This window comes from Carassius auratus, chromosome 9 (genome assembly GCF_003368295.1).
Source record: "Carassius auratus strain Wakin chromosome 9, ASM336829v1, whole genome shotgun sequence".
NCBI lineage: Eukaryota > Metazoa > Chordata > Actinopteri > Cypriniformes > Cyprinidae > Carassius > Carassius auratus.
This window is the reverse complement of record NC_039251.1, coordinates 17959814-17977405: the sequence shown is the minus strand read 5'-3', so window position 1 is coordinate 17977405 and position 17592 is coordinate 17959814. Positions and strand designations below refer to the sequence as shown.

Sequence of the window (17592 nt, the reverse complement as noted above, 5' to 3'; positions counted from 1 at the left end):
AGTTGCATGTATTTTACTGGCCCTGTAACCTGAGCAGAGCGCTGCAGACGTCTGCCGTTCAGCTCCATTAGGAAACTGTCTAAACACATTAAGTCTCGGTGTTGAGTTCTCTTTCCAGTCCACTTAGGCAGGATCAGCATCACAAAATTGTTCTCTAATAATGGAACTAGCGTCCTGATGGCAGCCATGATGCTGGTGTTTATGGGACACATCATCAGTTACTCTGAAACTCTGCACTTTTCTTCTATCTACCTGTCTATGTGTTTATCTGTCCATCTGAAATAATATCATTTGTCTATATTGAGTTTCTTTACAAAAATTGCAATAATCCCTTCTTTTATTTGTACTGCGTACTTTACTTTCTGCATGTCTTCATTTCTTTCTGCATTTCCTTATTGAAATACCATTTGTCTACTGAGTTTCTTTACAAAATTGTAATACATCTTTCTTTCTGCATTTCTGCATTTCTTACTTTCTGCATTTCTTTCTTTCTGAATTCTTTCTAAAATATATTTAATGTCTTGAGTTTCTTTTTACAACGATAAACTCTCCTTTCCTCATTCAATCCCTAATAATGCCTCAAGATGTTTGTTGATGGAATACAGTGTGGTGGTCTATTTGGTACATAGAATATCTCAGCTTCTAAATTAATTTCTCTGCCTGCTCCCTATGTGTGTGTGTGTGTGTGTGTGTTTTAATTCAGAATTATTGCACCACAGCAACAACTGGTTCTTATAATGCTTTAATGTATGCACTCAAACACAGAATACACTGAAAAAATATGGTAACGCTGTGTATATGTAAGTTGAAAGAATAGCTGTTTATCCACTATGTTCCTGCTATTGTCAGCATTCAGTGGCATCAGCTGGCACATGTATTCCAGCTGCATGATCTTCTGGTCTATGTGTTCTCATTGTATTGTTCAAAGTAGTAAAAATCACCTGGTGTACTGATGCTGTCCATGGTCCTGAATTCCTCCTGGCTATTACTGTTTAGAAAGCCTGGATTAAGTTATAATTAACTAATTTTAATAGCCCCTAATTTTAAAAGTTATTTTGTCCCTGAAAAAAATGGTGGTTAAAATAACTGGATATGTCATGTTAGAATGCATGAAAGGACACCATATTGAACTCTAGGACATTACAGTCTATTTCACCTGAACTCCTGTACTGCTCATGTTAAAATATGGACAGGAACAGCTGCTGCTCTGGTATCTTGTTGTCAGGGCCTCAGACATGTGTTCATGTACAGCACACAGACACGCATTAGCAGGTGTCCCTAGAGCATGTCAGGTCATCAGGTCAGCTTTCAATCTGTACCACAGTCTGTAGGCAACTGTAATGTAGAGGAAAAAAAATATTTTAAAACTAAAAAGTGTATTTTTTATGTTAAAGCACTGTCTATAACATGCAGCCATAGGTAAGCTATTTGTATGATCATTCCACTGAAAAAGTGTAAACAATGTAGTTCTGTTGCACTTTAAACATTATTATGCCAGTTCTAGCATCCCATCCAGCTTGACCAAAGACTTTAGAGATTCCAAGATGGTGCAAATACACTCACCGGCCACTTTATTAGGTATGCCTGTTCAATTGCTTGGTAACACACATTGCTAATCAGCCAATCACATGGCAACAACTCGACTTGCTGAAACCAGAGAGGTTTTTGAGTAATATGAAGTCATTATACCAATAAAACAGGCCTCTTTATTTAGGTAATTTCTGATTAAACTTTAAACAGGTTAAAACTGTAAACAGAAGTCTTTAGTATCAAAGGCTGCAGGCCATATTTACTAACAGCTTGCACCATAGCAAACCATCCTTTGAAATTAAAATAGTACTGTCAAGATTTACTGAAATTGCACAGTGAAGAATTGGCACTGAAAAGGCATGGACAGTTATTTTTGCGCCTGACATTAAAGTTTAGAGTTCCATTAGAGTTTCCCTTTCACATGCAAAATGTATGGGAGGAGCGTATTTAAATGATTCACGCAATGCAAATTACAAACGTTTGTGCTTGTCAAATTACTGGTATTTGTGCCATTATTTAACACCCCCATAAAAATATATGTCTTAGAGCAGGCGGTAATTTGCTTTGCTCTTGGTAGGTTGTGCTGGGCATTATGGAAATGATCTGGCTGTGTCTGTGTTCTTTAATGTACGCATGTTTTGTTAATCACCCAAATAATTTTATTTAACTGCGCTATAACACTAATTTGCCCTGTTTTGTAAATCTGGCCCTGTTTTTATTGCCACCCAAATATGTAAAAATAGCAATTATAATAGATTACTTCAGTCCAGTTACATTTTTAATATTTGTTAGCAGTGCCTATTGAATTAATTTGTTCAGCTTCATGCAGTAAAAATAATAAGCAAACAAACAAACAAACAATTAAAATAATTAATGTTCCAGCTTTCTTTTTTTTCCAGAAATATTTAAAATCTCTTTATTATTAATGTTTTCTCTGTACTGGTGTATTTTTTTCTTTTCAGTCCTGCAGAATGTATTCATTTATTCAGTCAGTCGAATGCCATTGGGGTGTTTATGTGAGCTGTGACTGAAAAATCAGATGTGTCTGTGGGCATGCCAATCCTGTCACATGCTTATTCACACATACCACATTAAATTGAAATGCCTTGAAACATGCAAACCATAAAACTTCCTTAGAAACACTGTCAATCTGGCATGTCCTGAAGCCTATATCAGTATTTGATAGTGTTCTGCAGCAGAAAGCAGGTGCAGCTCTCTTCCTGTTAACAGCGAAACGGCAGCCAAGCAAATCTGCTCGACCGGCCATATTGGCGGGGAGTCTCTGGTCTCAAGGGGCTCCTGGAAGCCGAGCTCAGACGTGAGCTGCATGTGCTGTGAGTGTGACCTCAATAAATCAGCCTAGATTAGGTTTCTGAAACCTGGATGCAGTACCATAGGGGTTCTGAGGGTGAGGAGGCAGGTCGGACGTGTGACTGGTCCCACAAGAGGGAATACCAGAAATCTGGGAATAATTCTGGGAATAAGAAGAATTCTTTCTTGATATTTGCCTTAAAAGAGATTTATCTCCAACTTGTTAAAATAATTAAATGAATGCCTATTTTTTATTGGAATTTCACACTTTGTACTATTGCATGAAATTGAATATTTCCTAAAAATATGTGGAAGATTCTATTTTGTTGTTGTCAAAGGTCTATAGAACGTCTCCACATTATAACAGCATGATTTAAAATCTAATCTAATAGTCATAATCTAATACTCTTTTAAACCTTTTTTTTCCCTACAGACTATCAAAGTCCTTAGAAATCTCCTCTATCAATACTTTTTTTTTCACAACAAATTATTATAATATCAAGAACTGATGTATCAATCTCAACAACAACAATAAAACAATACAATTGATTATTTATTTGCATTATTTACTGACTTAATTAAAGTAAATCAAAAGTATCATATAAAATTCAAATTTGGCATTATAAGCAGACTAAAGTTTTTTTTTGTTTCTAGTCTTATAAAGTGCAGACTTCTCGACTAATATGCCTTTTTTTTCTTTTACTAAATGCTTTAGAAATGCATTGAAGTATTTTAGGTTTCGCTGTGTGCTAGGCAGTGTGTAAATTCTTTTGTGGATAAACACATCAATTTTAAAGTCACACTTTTCTTCCAGCTCACAGCTGAACAGTAATCTAAGAAAACAGTCAAGCCACTGGGGCAGTGAGTCACTGATATACTGTTTGACTGTTCCGTCTGCTTATTTGTCCTTTGACTAAAGCTCGTAGCAGAACAAATATTCTACTGAAGTCCAATAATAGTGTGAATTACAGCTTACTTTATGAATGTGCAAAGTGCCTTATACCTTTTCTGGAATTTGGTTGGTTTATATGTTTGTTTGTGGTGAGAAACTAATCAGGGTATGTGAAACATAACTAAAAAAAGGTGCAATTTTAAACTTCTTTATTCAATTCTAGTCTCACCCATAGCGCACACGGCTTGAGCCCCTTGGACTGTGTGATGATCATATTTTAAATGAAGTCTAAACTCCACCGTTTTTCTCGAACAAAATTCCCCAAATTTGATGGCAGCACTGGTGAGCTGCACTGAGGGTTGGGAGTGCAGTAAACTCCACTCTGCATGTGGCAAATGGCTCAGCGCTGTAGGTTGTGAATTATTAAAGACAACATATTGCAGCAGAGCTGAGGAAGAGCATTGTTGTGATAGCCAGCGTCCCCTAATGTGCTACACGAGGTCAAGGAATTTGCATTTATTTCCATTGGAATTGGCGATGAAATCCTTTGCTTATGCACACAGACTAATGTTAAATTCACACATGTGGGGTGACTCTGTCACTTAGGTTTTAAGAGCATGTTATGTATTGATATCTGCTTAGGCCAACTGACTCTTTTAAAGTGATGATTTCTGCTGTGCTCCTAAAATTGATTTCAAATAGATTACAGTAGAATTAGCGAGACACTGGCTATTGATTTACCCAGTCAGTTATAAATATACTGGATTTCCACTGCAGAAAATGGATGGAAGATTCTCCCTTTCATAACAACAAATTAGCTGCACTGCACCACAAATAAAGCATTGAAAAGAGAATCCTGGGACTACCTGTGATATCTGTAGTCACAACCTTAAATAAGCAATGACGCTTTGACGAATATTTGTGACAGTTCAAAGCTTTTAATGTATTCTTCCTTTAGAAATCTGATCAACAGGAAGCAGCAAATTCTACTTTCTGTTTTGCTGACGTCTCTGTCCTCCTTTGAAATTCATAGCACACACAGTCTAACAAGAGGACGACATCCTCAGTCAGCTCGTCTCCTCTGAGACGGGGATTAGTGGGATGAAAAGCAGGAGCGGTGGCCATTATCAGCCCCAAGCTCTCAGAGAGGGGTTCTCCAACCATTCATTACAAAGATATTGTATTGACAATCTACTGTAATTAAACAAACAGTTCTCCCTAAAAATACAAATATTATCATCATTTACACAGCCTCTTGTAACTTGAAACCCATGTTTGTTTGTTTTTTGTGGAACACATATGAACAAATTTTGAATATCTACCTTTTTCATTTTTCCGTGCAATTACAATTACTAGCTATGTTTAATGAGATTTAGTGCCACAGAAAAATTTAAGTGCCACAAAAGTATAACATGATCATAAAAGTTGTCCATACAATTCACCCTGGCGCCATTTTGGAGAGTATCATATATGTTGACCGTATGCAACGCATATATGTATGCACTGTATTTGAATGTCATTGCTCTTTTGTTGATTTTGTTGCTTCCATTGTTCTCATTTGAATTCATCCAAAATATCTTAACTTGTGTTCTAAAGATGAACAATTGTCTTACAGTTTTGAAACAACAGGTTGAGTAATTAACACAAGAATTTTGATTTTTGGGTGAGCTATCCATTTAACTACTGCTCTAAGATCGCTGATTCAGTGAGTTTATCTGAAGAAACCATTCAGAGAATTTTTGTGAATTGGATTAGCTGATTCATAAAAAAAAAAACAAAAAAAAGACTCATTAAAAAAAATGTATGGGAGAAACTTCAATGTGCAAATGTGGTGGTTTTAGTTACTGCCAAGTTCAAGAAAATTTCATGCACATTTCACAGGCATGCAGAGATGTATAAAGCACCAAACACACAGAAGTCACATTCAAAACAGGCTAATCATTCACCCTCAGACGAAACTCCTATTTCCAAATGTTTTTGAAATTATTTTTTGAGAAATTCAAACAATAAATAAAATTTTGTGGCTCTTTAATGTGTCATGCCTCAGTTCAAGTGGAACGTGAACTTATCATTGCTTCCTCTTTTCTATAGCATGAAATAAACATGAATGAGCATCACAAGGTATCTTGTTTTCAAGTTTTAAGTACACCAACGTTAATCTACACTCCTGTCTAGTTTGATTGTCAGACAAAATGGCAGATTTGGCATTTTGATGGGTCAGACTGCATTAACAGTCAAACTCCCTGCAATGGGTGAATTGCAAGGATCCCCAATGAAATGATTGGTTTCCACCCATGAAAATTCGGAAAACAATGCTAAATGTGAACTCACCTTTCTAAATAAATTGGTAAAATCATTGCATCACTGAAGATTCTGTTAGAAACTCTGATTCTTAGAGAAACCTGAGATTCCCTTAGAACTGCACTTGTGTTTGACTGGACTGGACCAACCTGTAATATATGTACACTATATACTACTATTTACTATTGGAGCATTTGAAACAACATTTATGAGACATTTCATGTCTGATTTTGTTGCTTATTTATCTTACAGTCTCTCCCAGTCCACAAATACAACAAAAACCTCTGCGCTTCCTGCTCCTAAAGAAAAAACTTCTGTTTCAAAAACTACTGGTGGCATTCTGCCGCTCTGCCATAGAGAGTGTTTTAACTGTCTTATGATGTGGTATAGGGGGTGTTCAGGAGCTAACAAAAAAGCTCTACAGAGGGTTATAAAGCCTGTGCACCTGCATCATTCAGACTTTTTTACATTGACTTTGATTTTGTTATTGTGGTCTATGTGTATGTGGTTATCAAATTGTAGCACCTAAGTGTGAAATTTCATTGCATTCCAATGCAACGACAATAAAAGCTTGAAATTGAAGTTGAAAATTGATATTTGTGATGTTATTTAAATGTGAGGAAGGCATTTTTGGAGATTTTACTATTTCCCTGTTCAATAAGATAAGAGTTGATCTTACCTGAAATCAGGCACGTGCACAGGTAGGGCTCAACCTGTGCAGAGCACATGCCCTTTTTGCCCTTACACTCCGAAGTGCCCTTTTTTTGGTAGTATTTTTTTTTTTTTTTAATCAATGCTATTGGTCACCCTTTACGTCTGTCTGTCTGTTTTACCAAATGAAAGTTCTTAAAACGAGCTTGTGTAAATCTTATTCGATCCTCAAGCGGTCAGTAAGCTGATAACTCCGCCCCCTCTCATTGAATCAACTGAAGTTCCACAGCAGCCGCACAGTAGACAACAGCTGAGCTGAACAAAGTTTTGCGAAGGGTAAATAAATATCTTGTTGTTTGAATAAGTACTACTAAACACTGTCTATAAAGGCTCATATTTTATTTATTTGATGTCTGACTGACTCACTGACTGAGACATGTGGGACGTCGCCTGAGAGAGAGGGCTAGCATTTGCCATCTAGTCATAGCCAATACATAGCCAACACTTAAATAGCCTGTGCAGATAGTAGCATTTCATCTTTTATAAAATGCTAATTTGGCCAAATGCATTTTACCACAGGAAATACTGAGCGCTCCGTCTATATAGCTAAAAAAAACTAGTTTGTAACCTAGATGAAAATGTAATGTGATGCCCGCAGCGGCAGGCGCCATCGCCGTTTTAATGACGGACAGAAAAAAAATCACATTTGCACACATTCGCTGGTCAAAAATGATATATTGATAAGTAATACAACAACATATAATTTGTTTTTACCATCGGAAAATCATAACAGGTGCGCCCCCGCGCTGTTTCGTACTGGAACTTACACAGCGACGAGTGATCCTCGTCACCTAGATAACTATATTTCTAAGAAATTTCTTCTTTGATTTATGATTGCTGATACACTTAATTTATTAACATTTAGGCTAATCATGTTATGGTATACTCTCTGTATACTCTCTTTATAAAATGTTGTAAAACATGGTTTTACTACAGTAATGTAGTACAGAAGATCACTGAAATCTTTATATTTTATCATACAGAATGTAATTCGTGATTCATTCCAAGACTTCATTTATTTGATCCAAAATACAGCAAAATCAGTAATATTGTGTAATATTTTTACAATTTTAAATAACTGTTTTCTATTTGAATATTTTAAAATGTAATTTATTTTTGTGATCAAAGCTGAATTTTCAGCATCATTACTCCAGTATACTCTTCAGTGTCACGTGATCCTTCAGAAATGCTTTTCACTGCAACTGTACTTTTCACACTATTTTTATTTATTTTTTCATTGCTGGCTTATTTTAGGGGAAAGTGTAGTGAATAAGAGACCTTCGAGAGACCAACATCCCTGGTCCACCACAGTATCAAATTGTTGCCAGATACATGGCTCACAGAAGGTTGCTGTTGTATTAGGTTTAAAGAAGCCCTTAAAACCCTGTTTATCTATATTATCTAATATTATTATTATGGTTGTTATTAATCGTGAATAAATCTAAAGCTTTTGAGACTATTATTTTGTGTTATTGAATTTGTCATGAAGATGTGACCATTTCTTCCTTTTATGCAGGCTTACTAAATAATCTTGATATAAAAAGGGGGGGGGGGGGGGGGTGCCCTTTTTCAGTTTCAGCACATGCCCCTCAAAAGGTCTGTGCACGGCCCTGCCTGAAATAGCTGTCCAGAGACATTGTAAACAGAGCTTCTGCGTGAACTGAGATTCATTGAAAGGTGCCTTGAACCATACACTCGAGGCTAGGACAGACTGAAAGTGAAATAGTGACTAAGTGCAAATTTAGAGAAGACACCCATCTTCCTCTGTCTTCTCTTTTTCGTCCTCTACAGCTTTTCTCCTGTTAATAGGTGTCTTGTGTCTTGTTAGCAAACCCCCAACAAGGAGTTTTCGTTTTGTGCTCCGACTTAAAAATTTTAAGTATAAATTTCCCCAGTTCAGATCTGCTGTTTGTCAAAAGATCTGGACCAACCTACACTTTCCACCTCCAGTTTCCACCTGAGCCTAAAGAAAATGGTTTAACAAATCAAAGTATGCTGACACCTGAACACCAAAACGATATGCTTATTGAACATTTCAAAACCATGCATTTACATAAACAGAAAAAAAAAATGTTTCTTGTTAATACTAATACGGATGTAATGCAGGACTGGAGACATTCACACTGATTTTGACCTACCTCCTCAGGCATTTTTCCTACACTCACTGAGTTCTTTGATCATCACATTCCTTCTTATGTGCTCAATTTTTTGGAGGAATATTTCATATGCATATATATAGGCCAGGAAAATAGAACTGTAAATTTTTATCTGCTCATATTGCCAAGTTCACAAAATCTATAGTTCATAGTTATTAAAGACTGTAAGCTGTTTCTCCGTTTTACTATTATGACCCCTCAGCCACAATTTTGGTTTTTATGTATCGAGAGAGTTGAGAAAAAAATGAAGAGAGAGAATGTGATGGAAACACGATCTGGTTCAAACTTGAACTAAACCACTGATTTAGACTTGTACTGACTCGTTGGATATGATATATTACAATGCATCAACATTTGTCATAGGCTCTGAAGAGTCCTCAGTTGTTTTATCATTTGATTTAATAAACAAAAAAATCTTTTTTTTCATACATAATAACAGCTCCTGAGCAGAAGTGTTGTTCTGTTTCAAGGGCAGTGTGGGATATCATGCGATGTGCAGCCCCTCTGTTGCTATGACACGTGGTGGTCGAGTCTGTCTTTAAAGTTGGAGATCAATAGAACCGTGAGGGTTCTCCACTCAAGAGGGGGGCAGCAAATAGAGCCTCTCAAATGCAAGCTCACGCTCGGTAAAATGGAGAGCCTCATTTCTCTACAGCTTTGTCAAAAAGTCAAAACACAGTGGGCAGCCTTTTTTAATTCACATTTTAATAGATGCAAATAGAGGGGGGAGTTGACTGTGCATTCTGTTACTGATAAATGAAACATAATGTGGAGCTGAATAGAATAGAATAGAATAGAATAATACATATTATATAATACAGATGACATTTACATGAAAATATGCTGCTCAGAAAAAAAAATACAAAGTATTGTCACTGTACCATTTCCAAAAACAATTATAATACTGTTATTTATATGTTATTTTAATGATTTGTTACTAAACATTAGTTCAGAATAATAATAAAATAATAATAATAATAATAAAAACACGCTCCTTTACATTAGTCAGTGCTGCAAAGTGCTATACTGTGTATTATTTATCCTTTGTCACGCAATATGTAAATACATTAATTTTTAAATGTCTTTGTGTCTTTTTTTTTTCTGTTGTTTTGTTTTACCCCAATAGCTGCATCCTTCATGAGACACAGCGCATCAGCTTTTGGATTTGCCGTAAGTATAATCTTCCGTGTTAAAGAACTACATTTTATTTTTATGCAAAAGTTTCTGGAAATATGTGCAGTTGTTTTTACTTAATGTTCAGTTGTCAAGCTATGTGCTGATATCATTTAAATGGTGTCTGTGTTAAGCATATCCCAACACCTAATGTAGGATATGAGAGATGATTGCTAATGACAATAAAAAAAATACACCAAGCTGCTTAACAGGATATTTTTATGATCCAGGTTTTGTTTTTGATTTATTACATTTACATTCATTACATGCTCGTGCTCAAGGCAGCCGTGGGAGGGTTTCATTAGACTAAATGTATCACTGGACCTAAGTTTGTGACAGTGAGATGATTGAATGAGCATTATTTGTGTAGCACTGATGAATCACTGTTGTTTTTCAGTTTGATGCATCGTTAGATGTTCTTTCCTCCATTATAGTGCTGTGGCGCTATAGCAACGCTGCAGCAGTGCACTCTGCCCATAGAGAATACATGTAAGTAAACAAAAGCCAAGCTGTCTGTGGTATGTAGGGCACTGCATAGTATAAAAAACCTGCAGCAAAACACTAAAAAACATGAATAATGCTTCCTCTGTGACCAACACTAAAAAAACAAAACTTCCAAACATTTTAAAATATGAGTCAACAATTCACTGTCAGTTCTATTCTTAGTAAAGCTAGTGCATTTGGAATTGTGCTGGAGCATTGTAGAAAACGTAATCGAGTAGATCATACCAGCATTCAGTGCAATACATTATAGGTCTGAACATGTTCGATTTATCAGGTTTGTTGAGTGATCTGCCATGTTTCAGGTTTTCCCCTTGACTGTCTCTATTGGAGACGTATTACGCTGATGAAGGCCTGTGCTGCTGGTTTCATCCTCAGTCTGTGGGGGCTTGTGAATCTCATTTCTCTGGTCGATGTGTCAGAAAGGGAGATTTATAGTGCAATACTAGAGAAGAATTGCAGGTCTCTGTAGGTGTACCGGCGGCCGCTTGTCATACAGAGAATCTGAACGTGCATTGTGGGCACTTTTCATATTTTTCAAAGTGGATCAGGTTTCTGCAGGTTTACTATAAAAAGCGAAGAATTTGTTAATCAGTTGAGGCCAGTGTTTTCAGGTAACCCTTTGTGAAACTGTCAGTGTTTTTGCTTCAACCTTGAGCCCAATAAGCAGTAATTAGGAGTTTATTGAGACAAAAGTTGTAGTTCATAGCTATTTAATAGTCAGAATTGGACCTTAAAATACAGTGTGACCTAAATGGTAATCTTGTAAAACAGTATTACAATTTAAAATATAATTTGAATATGTTTTAAAATGTAGTTTATGTCTGTGCTAATAAATCTGAATTTTTGGGATCATTGCTCCAGCCTTCAGTGTCACGTGATCCTGATTTGGTGTTCAATTAACATTTCAGTTATTATTATTAATGTTGAAAAAGTTTATACAATGATGTGTTTTTTTAGGATTCTTTGATGAATAGAAAGTTCAAAAGAACAGCACTTATTTGATATGTGAATCTTTTGTAACTTTATAAATGTATTAACTGTCCCTTTTAATTAATTGAATGCATCTTTGCTAAATATTTATATCTTTAAAACAAATCTTACTGACCCCAAACATGTGAACGATAAAGTAACTCAAATCATATAAACTCAAACCATGTAAACTAATTCAAGATTTGATTAAATGTTTTATTTTATCAGCATATTTGTTCTGGTTTTCTCCATCAACAGAGCATGTGTGATCCTGGGAGTGATTTTCATCTTGTCTTCTATGTGTATTTTGGGGAAGGCCATCCATGATCTGGCCACCAAACTTCTTCCTGAAGTGGTGAGTTCAATGGCAGTGTCTCATATCTATCATTTTAAGATGAATGTTTCTACAATAGATGGAATACAATCATCTTCACACCTTAAAACAATCACATTATAAATTGTTAGCATAAGGACCTCGTTCTACCTATTTTGATCCTTAAAAATGACTTTAGGTTAGCTGCCAAACTTGTTCTTCACTGCAGTATTTCATCTCACTGACAGTTGTGGATTTTAACAGCAGTCACAGCTAACAGCAATGTGTTCACTATTTATCCATTAATTAGTCAAAGACTGGCACCACTCCAAAGAGCTGCAGGATAATCATTTCAGAGGTGGTGATTAATGGGATTGCGATTTTAATCTCTCTCTGTTTCCATCTCTTTTACACCACTGCTAAATCTCTGAGCACTGATACATCCCTACTCTAACATTACTGAACATTATTTTTATGATCATCTGCCAACAAAATGTTAACTGATATCCAGGCCTGGAGACTTGCAGTTATCGGTGCATCACAAAATACTCTCTCTGTTTATGCTGCGTGAGAAACATGTAAGGAGGGGAGAAGGAATAACAGAGAGAAAAAATGGCTATACTCAAAATAAATAAATAAAAAGATTAATGACAACCAACAATATATATTTTTCCATTTGTTTGCCATTGACAGCCTAAAGGCACCTCTCTAATCAAAGAAAATCTAAATGTAAATCAGTGTTTTCACTCAGTGTTTATTTTTTCTAGCTGGGAGATAGCAATTCACACCCTTTTCATCTTCCCAGACTATAAAATGCTAATGAGCAGGAGGAAACGGCAGTAATCACACATAGATGCTGCTGACAGGAATAATAGGTGTCAGAGGTCTGTTATGATTCACTCCAGCAGCACAGCAGGAGGGTCAAGATTGAGTTTTTATCACTGTCTTCTGCGGTTTATCTGATGCATTTCTAATGTGATTTTTTAGCTGAAAAATGTTGCCAGAATCTGGTGTGGAATGCGTTACTTGCACCCAAGATATTTATTAACTAGTCAACTAATACTAAAACTATAAAACAATTGGTTAATTTAAATGAAGCTAAAATACAATATTCAATCAATTAGTCAATTAAAGCTAAAACTGAAATGAAAATGAAAACATAAAAATAAATGCAAATTTGAAACATTCACAAATGCTACAAAATCATTAGCATATAAATAATACTGAAATAACACTGGTTGCACCGAATAAACTTGAGTTTAGTAAATGGCACGTTTTACGTTTTTGCTTAAACTAATACATCTATATAGATGCACTTATAATGATAGCTGATTTATATTGAGATTTTTCGTTTTATACTGATATCTAAGTGTGTGTGTGTGTGTGTATCGTGTCATCACTCAACAAGTCACTAGTGAATGTCACCTCTGATGTAAATATTTACTGTCATCACAGACAGTTTAATTTATTTATATGCTTTCAAGCCTTGTTTAGTCCCACAAGTGTTAAAGAAACATCACAGCAGCAGCTTTAATGATGGATTGGTGCCGGCCGGAAGCCATCGCTTCTGTCGGCCCTCTCCTATTGCATTAGGATGGATGATTCGGAAATGGGCTTTCACCTTCTTTAATGTGCTTTTTTTCATTCTATCAGCCTGCAGTTCCACATTCATTAGACCTGGAGTCTCCATGTCAGGACCCTTCACTGGTAAATGGCCATCGCTCTGAATCCCTAAGGTGGCCTTATTGAAAAATGTGTGGTCCAATTCATCCGAATTCATCCAAATTAATGCGTAACTAGCCAGTCTACAGCTTAAAAGACGAAAGTCTGAATTTAAACACATTCTTTGTCTCTCAGCTGTTCCTAGGAGATGAAGGTCTCTGAACAAACTGTCTTGTATGTAAGATAAATACTTCTAGATGTCGTGTGGGTGGAAAGCAGACATTCTTAGTTTGGAGAGAAAAGTGAAAAGCAAAAGAGACACAAACAGCTGTAGTTCATCTGTGATGCACCTGAAAATGTCCTCAAGACTGATACAAGTCATTTATGCAGTTTTATTATTTATAATAGCTATTTTTGTACCTTTCGTTTTCCTTTTTCATCTGTCTTTGGTTTTGCATCTTCTCATGTCTTTTTATTGTGATGCTTTTGTGATCAGTTTCACTGACCTTGTTTGTTTAGTTTTTGTCCATATTTCTGGTACAAACGTTAATTTTTCATATATATTAGAATAGTTCTGTTAACTGTTCGTTGTGTGAATCAGTTTGTGTGAGTCTTATATCTAGTCTAGTCCTGTTATCATGCTTTTTCGATTCCTTTTTAAATATTAAGCATACTTTTCGCTTGTACTTAAAATGAACTGCACTTCATCTCTCTATCGCCTCAAGAGCCGACAAGACATAAATGAAAGACAGGCTGATATTGTTATATTTTTACACATTTATCCCTCTTCCACAGGAGTTCAGGCTTTAATATCTCCATATTGGTATTGCATGTGCCCCCTTCCCGATGTAAGATTCAACCATATGGACCCTGCATCATTTCTACTGTGAACAATTCTGCTTTCTGTCTGTTACTGTCTGTCTCTCTGCCAGGGTGACTTCCTGTTCAGCGTTTCTATCGTCAGCGGCCTCATGTGTGTCATTCTTGCTGTTGCCAAGTTCATGCTGGGAAGGATTTTGACCAGCAGAGCTCTAATCACTGATGGTATGATGACACACACACACACACACACACACACAGCATGTACCTTTTCACTGTTTCTCATTAAGTTCATATTATTATCTCACAATGTCATGGTGCCACCTGCCTCTGTGACTATTACTTTTTTTTTTTTGAATCACAAGCACCAATTTTTCACTTTTTCTGTCATTTTTTCAAAACTCTTCACATAGTGAGCACAACAGCAATCTATGTGGGTTGAACTGTGGATCATTTTTTATTGCTTTGGCCCCAAATGCATTCTATGGCTACATCTTTAAAATGACATTAAATCTTTTTCTCATTTAGACACAACCAAATGCCTGTGTATCTACAGGCCAGCCTTCCAATTGAAATGCTATGTTCAAAACTGTTAAACTTAAGTTCAAAACGCAAAATAAAACAGGTAGCAATTTGCTACATTTCTACAGTAATCTCATTTTCTAATATAGTAGTTTTAACATGTATACATTTAACATATTTTGTTGTTTGATTAACATTAATGAGACGGACAGGTAGTTAATTAAGCTGCTGTCTCTTTAAGACTGTAATATTGTAAGAATGCAAAATACTGACACATCCCCGGTTTCCACCCACCTGTTTATGTTCGCTTAGATATGTTCTGTGCAATTGTTTTGATTGAGGGAAATAAGATACAATTCTAATTTTAACAATATTTCTTCTTCAGACTTTGTTCTTTAAATAAACTAAGAATCAGCTGCATACAAAGTGACCAAATCTGGTTTTCAACCACTGAAATTGGGTAATATCTATAAAAAACATGATGATATCTTTAGTACTTCTTGATTTATAGGCATGCAAACGTTGTCACTGACAGAAAGGGAACAAGATACATCTCATGTTTCAACATTATTTGTTCTACAGACATTCCTCTTTTTAAAAAAAGAAGTATATTTGCCAACTGACCAACATTTAGTTTTTGACCACTGATTGTATGTGCATTTTAACGATTTACTCCTGGAGCCAAATTCACATTTCTCTGGAACTGAACCATATAAGGCCTTAAAAATAAATATGCTAAAAGGAAAGTTTGTTAAAACCCAATATCTAAAAGGACATTTAGATATCTTTAATAGTTCTTGATTTACTGGCACGCAAACTTTGGAGGAAAAAAACATGCTATTTCCCCATTTTTGAATGGTCACCATTGGCACAGAAGTCAACAGTTTTTTTTCTAACAGACCTACCAATCTCTGTGTAAAAGTAACTTATGATGCTGCCATCTTTCTGAGTCTTTACTCCCCTGTAATTTGACTCTGAATCTCAGGTGAAAACTGCCATTTTGACCTCCCGTCTACAAAATAGTGGAATAGTCAGTAAATATTTGTCCATGACATTTAATATTTTGGCTTTCATCACTATACATGTCTATCTTACTGCTGTTCATAAACCTTAAATGAGGGTGTCATGAAGATGAAATTCATAGCAACACATAAAATGTAATTGCTCTCTGTTCATTTATTTTTCGGAAGGCTTTAATTCTATGGTTGGAGGCATCATGGGATTTTCCATCCTCATCAGCGCTGAGGTGTTTAAACATCATCCCACCATCTGGTACCTGGACGGAACCACTGGGGTCCTGATTGGACTCATCATTCTAGCTTATGGGGTCAAGTAAGTGTATTCACTGAGAACATACTGATAGTTTCTGCCATTCACGCTGTCATGTCTCTAATGTGAATCTTTCCATTCTTCATTTCTCCTGCAGGCTGTTGATCGACATGGTGCCGCGAGTAAGACAGACTCGAAACTATGAGCGCTTTGAGTAACGCTGGTTCAGAAGAACAAAAAAGGCATCATATGGATCCAGTTATCCCTCTCGGCTCCTGCTGCTCTCTCAACTCACACGATACCCAAATACATCCAGGAATGAAGTCTGCTGGCAGCCAATTCAGCATCATGTATTGTAGAATCCCTAGTCTGACCAGCTCCTGATGTCCTCTTTCACTCAGCACAACATTTAAGAGAAGGAAGGAGGAAGAAGAAAGAGCTGATCAGTGGATCCGTGTCACTCCTAGCACTCAAGATATCATCCTGAAGGGAGTCACTGCTTTTAAACAGAGATCAGCATTTATTGGTCACATCCATGAAATTTTATTATGCCACATTTTATGTTTTTGTTTCTTAAATTATGGAGGAAGACATTGACTTATACTATAATATACTCTATGTTTAATGAAAAATCACGTGAATGTGTATGTGAAACCACACGACTATAATTCATTTTAGGTCAGTTTTAGAGATCATCTTTCTGTTACATCACATCGTCCCACCTGTTGTCCATCAGAATGATTTAATTATATGGTATGTTTATTTATTAGTGTATAATATTGTATATATCTCAGAGCTAGAGACCAGCATCGTTTCCAGTGTAGCGGTGATACTTATTTAAATGAAGAAAGCACACAGAAATGTCCTGAATTAGTCATAACTATTATAGGTTAAAGACAACAATTCAGGGTCAGTAGGATAATTATATGAAATATCGATATTGGAAAAATAGCTTCAGGTATTTACAGGAAAGGCCCATAATGCACCAGTGATCTGTCAATAGTCAAAATGACTGACCAGCACAGAAAGCAGCTTGAACTTCCTGACCGTTTAACTATTTCTAGCACCACAACCAGGACAAAATACAAAAACTGAAATAATCCTAGATCCATGTACTCTTGTGTTTTACTACTTTTAATTTTTCAATTGTACTGCACACTGTGCAATTCAATGCTAAATATCTTTATTCATGTTTTTAGCTGAACTGTTTTTTTTAATAGCAGTTGATTAATCTGACCTTTGCTGATTTCTGTGGCATGCATTGCTGTGTCTGTTTGCCACTTGCTATTGAATTTATCAGATATTGTTTTTGTGCCAAGACAGAATGAGATTAGAATGGCCTGAAGTATCGTCTGATGTAGAAATGATTGATTTGGGCTCCAGCAGACAGAATGAATCATTGGTGTATTATGGAGGGTTTGTGAGGCAGGGCAACTTATTCCTCAATGGAGCACAAATCA

The 17592-nt window shown here is 36.0% G+C and overlaps 1 protein-coding gene across 1 annotated transcript in view; it reads left to right on the top strand.

Annotated features, from left to right (window-relative positions):
* The window catches only part of LOC113108571 (transmembrane protein 163), a 31528-nt gene extending 14184 nt beyond the window's left edge, over positions 1 to 17344 (top strand). Inside the window, exons 3-8 of the mRNA XM_026271774.1 lie at positions 10028 to 10071; positions 10472 to 10563; positions 11806 to 11902; positions 14455 to 14566; positions 16054 to 16195; positions 16290 to 17344. Of these exons, the coding sequence (XP_026127559.1) occupies positions 10028 to 10071; positions 10472 to 10563; positions 11806 to 11902; positions 14455 to 14566; positions 16054 to 16195; positions 16290 to 16350 (548 nt within the window). The 3' untranslated portion in view covers positions 16351 to 17344. The remainder of the gene's footprint in view (positions 1 to 10027; positions 10072 to 10471; positions 10564 to 11805; positions 11903 to 14454; positions 14567 to 16053; positions 16196 to 16289) is intronic.
* Positions 17345 to 17592: the final 248 nt, after the last annotated feature.